Genomic DNA, 1,581 nt, shown 5'->3' on the forward strand with positions numbered 1-1,581 from the left:
TCGTTGTACTGGGCAGAAATCCATTGGTGTACAGGTAAGTTATTTTTCCTGAAGTATTCTTTCATTTTTCTGTCTTCTCTTTGGCAGATCTGCTTCAGGTTACCGAGTCCACGTCCGCCATCTTTACGTGGTAAGTATAGCCTTTCTATTGCCGATTTCGGGTGCAGCATACCGCGTTGAGTAAATGATGTTCGTATTCTTCTATCGAGTTTTTCTAAATCCGTTTTGGACCAATTGAGAATTCCAGCAGTGTAAGCGAACGTGAGGATCGCCCAGATGTTTATGGCTGTGATTTTATTTTTCGCTGACAGTTGCGAAATGATTATTTTCTTAACTCTCCTGATGAGTTCCTGTTCCGCATTATTTTTGTTTTCTTTCTGCTTTATCTCGTATGTTTGTTGTATCCCCAAATATTTATACCGTATACTGTATACTGTATACTGTATATATTTATATACAGGAAACTGAAGACATTAAATTTGCGGATGGAAGAGATATAGCAGGGCTGAGGAGAGAAGAATCGTATAAATATTTGGGGATACAACAAACATACGAGATAAAGCAGAAAGAAAACAAAAATAATGTGGAACAGGAACTCATCAGGAGAAAAATTATCAGTATCAGAAGAACGATAGGCACGATACATACTTACCTGAATAACAGCCAACCGACAAAGAAAATATGCAAGAAAGTATTGCGCATAGCCTCAGAACATCACATAAAGGGCCGCAAGGAGAATCTATGGCAGCATCTTGTAATACTAAGCGATACTCTGAAACAGAAAATTAAGGCATTAGGAAATCGCATAAGGCGATATGACGAACGGGTTAGGAGATACCGAAATAACCAACTCTACTACAAGAATACCAAGCAATTGTACCGCACACTGGATGGGACAACAACGGACAATAAAACTAACCCAACGCCAGAAAGAATGCATGCAACATGGAAAGAGATATGGGGCCATGCAGGAGATCACGATGACGAGGCCTTTTGGATCAGGGAAGCGGAAACTGAATCGCATAAATATACCATGGAACAAGTTATCATAACTAAGGAAGACATAAAAACAGTACTCAAAAAAACAAACAACTGGTCTGCACCAGGAACAGATGGTATACATAACTACTGGTGGAAGTATTTTAACTCGACACACGACAGCCTGGCGAAGCTTTTTCAGGAAGCCCTAAAGAACCCATCAATTATACCTGATTCCTGCACACTTGGCGTCACCTACATGCTCCCCAAAGGAACTGATAATGGAGACCCTAGAAACTACCGACCAATAACGTGCCGACGATATACAAAATACTAACAGGAGTTCTCACTCAAAAACTGTGGCAGCATGTGGGAAAATACAACATCATGGCACGAGAACAAAACGGATGTCGACGAGATGCAAAAGGGTGTAAAGACCTATTAATCGCTGACACAATTATAACAAAGCAGGCGAGAAAAAAACAGCGTAACTTGTCCATGGCGTGGATTGATTACAAGAAAGCATACGACTCCATACCACACTCGTGGCTTAAAAAAGTTCTAAAATTATATGGCGTATCGGAAACAGTAATCAATCTACTC

The 1,581-nt window shown here is 40.3% G+C and overlaps 1 protein-coding gene across 1 annotated transcript; it reads left to right on the forward strand.

Moving 5' to 3' along the window:
- Positions 1-391: 391 nt before the first annotated feature.
- Positions 392-1,315, forward strand: LOC123311730. The gene has a single exon (XM_044895801.1). The coding sequence runs from the start codon at positions 392-394 to the stop codon at positions 1,313-1,315; it is 924 nt and encodes a 307-aa protein (XP_044751736.1).
- Positions 1,316-1,581: the final 266 nt, after the last annotated feature.

Source organism: Coccinella septempunctata, chromosome 4 (assembly GCF_907165205.1).
Source record: "Coccinella septempunctata chromosome 4, icCocSept1.1, whole genome shotgun sequence".
NCBI classification, from domain to species: domain Eukaryota; kingdom Metazoa; phylum Arthropoda; class Insecta; order Coleoptera; family Coccinellidae; genus Coccinella; species Coccinella septempunctata.

What these genes read in the sequence shown, in the direction of transcription:
- LOC123311730 (XM_044895801.1), top strand. Translation starts at nt 392, where the DNA reads ATGTTTGTTGTATCCCCAAATATTTATACCGTATACTGTATACTGTAT.